Raw genomic sequence first — 2,839 nt, 5'->3', positions numbered from 1 at the left:
GCACCTGTGCGTACGCCCCGCTGGAGGAGCACCGAGACGCCACCGGCGTGCCCGTCGTCTCTTGCTGCGCCGCAATGATGAGAGCGAGGGAGACCAAAGGCCTTACAGGCCTGCGGGGGTGACGCGCCCCCTGCACAGCACGGGCTTGCAGCGACGATGCGCCACAAAAGCGAGCCGGCCAGCACCGTGGGGCGCTGCTCAGCGTCATGGCTACCTCACTGCATGCAGCGCAGGCTACGCCCACGAGTCCTCCCGCCCACGTCAAGAGTCCGCCAGCCGTGCCCGAGGGCAGGCGGCAGAAGCACTCAGGAAAGAAAGGCATGCGGGAAAGACTCCCAACGCGTCTCCTCACCCACAGCACCACAAGAGGGGCAGCAGGCACACTCCTCCCAAGAACGCGCTCACGGTCTTGAGGGAATGCAGCCCGCCACCCCCTCCCTCCCCTCGGTCTGTGTTTCGTGGAGTATTCCTCAGATTTTGATTTCGCTGGGGTCTTCGGCGGGGATCGGAATGCCCCATTCCCTCAGCTGCTTCTGGTAAAAGGGTATGCCGTCCTTCCAGTCTGTCAGAAGCTCTACCCCTTCTGGTGTGCACACCATCGTGTGCTCAAACTGCGCGGTGCGCTTGCCATCCTTCGTTGCACTCGTCCAGTTATCAGGCCAGGTTACATCCTGCCACGTACCCAGGTTGATCATCGGCTCAATTGTGAAGACGTGCCCGGGCTTGATGAGTCCGGGGCTTTTGTTGTCCTTGTAATGGCACACGTTCGGTGCCGTGTGAAAGAACTTGCCGATACCATGCCCGGTGTAGCTGCGCACTACACTGCAGCCCGACTTCTCCGCCCGCGCCTCGATGGCGTCACCGATGTAGCGGTAGAGTTCATCCGGTTTCACAACGCTGATGCCGGCCATCATGCAGGCGTACGCCGTGTGCACAATCTTCACGCTTTCCTCGTCTGGCTTGCCGACAAACACCGTTTCGTTCAAATCGCCGTGGAAGCCGTCGAGGTAGCAAGAGACGTCTATGTTTACTATGTCGCCCTCCTCGAGTGGGCGGTTGTCTGGAATGCCGTGGCAGATGATCTCGTTCACGCTGGTGCAGACGGACTTGGGGAAGTTGTAGTAATTCAGCGGCGATGGGTACATGCCGCGCTTGATCGTCGCCTCGTGGACGATGCGGTCAATTTCGTCCGTCGTGACGCCCGGCTTCACCGCCGCGCAGGCGATGTCCAGAACTTCACGCGAGAGCGCATTCACACGTTTGATCTTGAGGATGTCGGAGCTCCGGCGCAGCTCGGCGTTGTTGTAGTCTTCGTGCAAATTCTTGAGGTTGTGTGCAACGACGCGGTGGCTGCCTCGATCCTTCTCCTCCGACTCGGAAACGCCGTCGTTTCGCTCCGCGTAGTCTGGCCGCGCTATCTCCTTTGGCACAGCACGGCGTGGCGTGATTTTTCCAGGACGGAGTGGCCCCGTGAAGTTGAAGAGCCGCTCGTCCACCTCCGTCATTGTGGGGATCGTGGCGGGCAGGTTCTTCATCTCGGTGTGCTTCAGCTTGTGCGTTCCCCAATGCGCCCGGAAGCAGTCCTGCGTGCAGAAGAAGCTCGGCGGCAAGCTCAGTTTCTTGCAGGTGGGGCACTGCAGGCCGGCCTCACTGACGCCGCAGCCTTCGCAAGGCATTATAGGGGAGGGAAGTATCCAAAGTACTTGAGCGAGAAGAAACGAAAAGAGGCAGGAGGGTGCAGGGTGCGTGTGGCGGTGATGGGGCAGCTACTCTGTGTATGCGTGTGCCTCGGCTCTTGTGTATTATGTACTTCTTAGCGCTTGGCGTGCCGGGCAAATGAGTATATATGTGTGTGTGTGTATTTGCGTTTTTCCCCCTTTCGTCGGTGTCGGTGGCGTTGTGCTGCCACGGTCCTTGCAGCGCACGTGCGTGGTGGTGGTCTGCTGCGTGTTGGCCGGAGAGAAGTGAAGACGTACAAGAAGGACAGACCAACAGTTGAGGCAAGGAGGAGAGGCGCAGCGCAGGAATCATCGACTTGAGGTGGCGGCGACCACTCGCTCGGCATCCCGTGCGATCCCCTCCGGCGCAAGCGCTCACCGCGCCGGTGTGTTGGCGCCGGTGGGCTCATTGTGTCATGTGTTGCTTGTACGAGGCGGGGCAACAACGACACGACAGCGGGCGTCGTGCGGTATGCTCGACGGCGAGGCAGCGCTCTCTTCTCGTGTGGACTTTGCCTTATAAACGGGCAAGGGGCTCCTCCTCCGCTGTCGATACACAATCATGATATCCCTCCCTTTTTCCTTCTGGCCAGCTTGAAACTACAAGCACACCCTGCCCTGGATTGGAGTATCATATGTGGTGGACTTCCCTCACAGGCGTGCGCTGACGCCGAGCAATACCGGCACACCGAATGAGACGGGCAAGAGGAGCGGGTGGTCATGGTGCGAAACATGATACACTCATGGCATCGTGACGACGAAAAAAAACATACACTCGCTCAAGAGAAACACAAGAGGAACGAGAAGGCGCAGGGACTCGACCGTGGTTTTCTTTTCCAACGTCTGTATATTGTACTGCCATACAACACCAACCTAATCCCCCATACACACACCCGGCCCCCCACCCCCACCGGCTCCGCAGGCCGCCCCACAGCCGCCTCCCATTAGGCGGGTCACCGCCTCGTGCATCCCTCCGGGTGGCGCAGGCTCCCCACAACTACCCAGTCAGGGCCGCGGGCGCCATACGTCCGAGCCACCTTCACACGCTGACTAGCATGTCCATGGCACAAGCGCGTGCACGGTCGCAGTCCGCTCCGACGCAACGCCGTCCGCGACCTCGC

At 60.2% G+C, this 2,839-nt stretch overlaps 1 protein-coding gene across 1 annotated transcript; it reads right to left on the bottom strand.

Annotated features, from left to right (window-relative positions):
- Positions 1-470: 470 nt before the first annotated feature.
- LDBPK_190540 (methionine aminopeptidase, putative) lies at positions 471-1,676 on the bottom strand (the record flags this gene model as incomplete). Its single annotated transcript, XM_003860184.1, has 1 exon — positions 471-1,676. The coding sequence occupies one exon, from the start codon at positions 1,674-1,676 to the stop codon at positions 471-473; it is 1,206 nt and encodes a 401-aa protein (XP_003860232.1).
- Positions 1,677-2,839: the final 1,163 nt, after the last annotated feature.

Source organism: Leishmania donovani, chromosome 19, assembly GCF_000227135.1.
Source record: "Leishmania donovani BPK282A1 complete genome, chromosome 19".
NCBI classification, from domain to species: domain Eukaryota; phylum Euglenozoa; class Kinetoplastea; order Trypanosomatida; family Trypanosomatidae; genus Leishmania; species Leishmania donovani.
The sequence above is the reverse complement of the archived record's forward strand: the minus strand, read 5'-3'. Positions and strand labels throughout refer to the sequence as shown.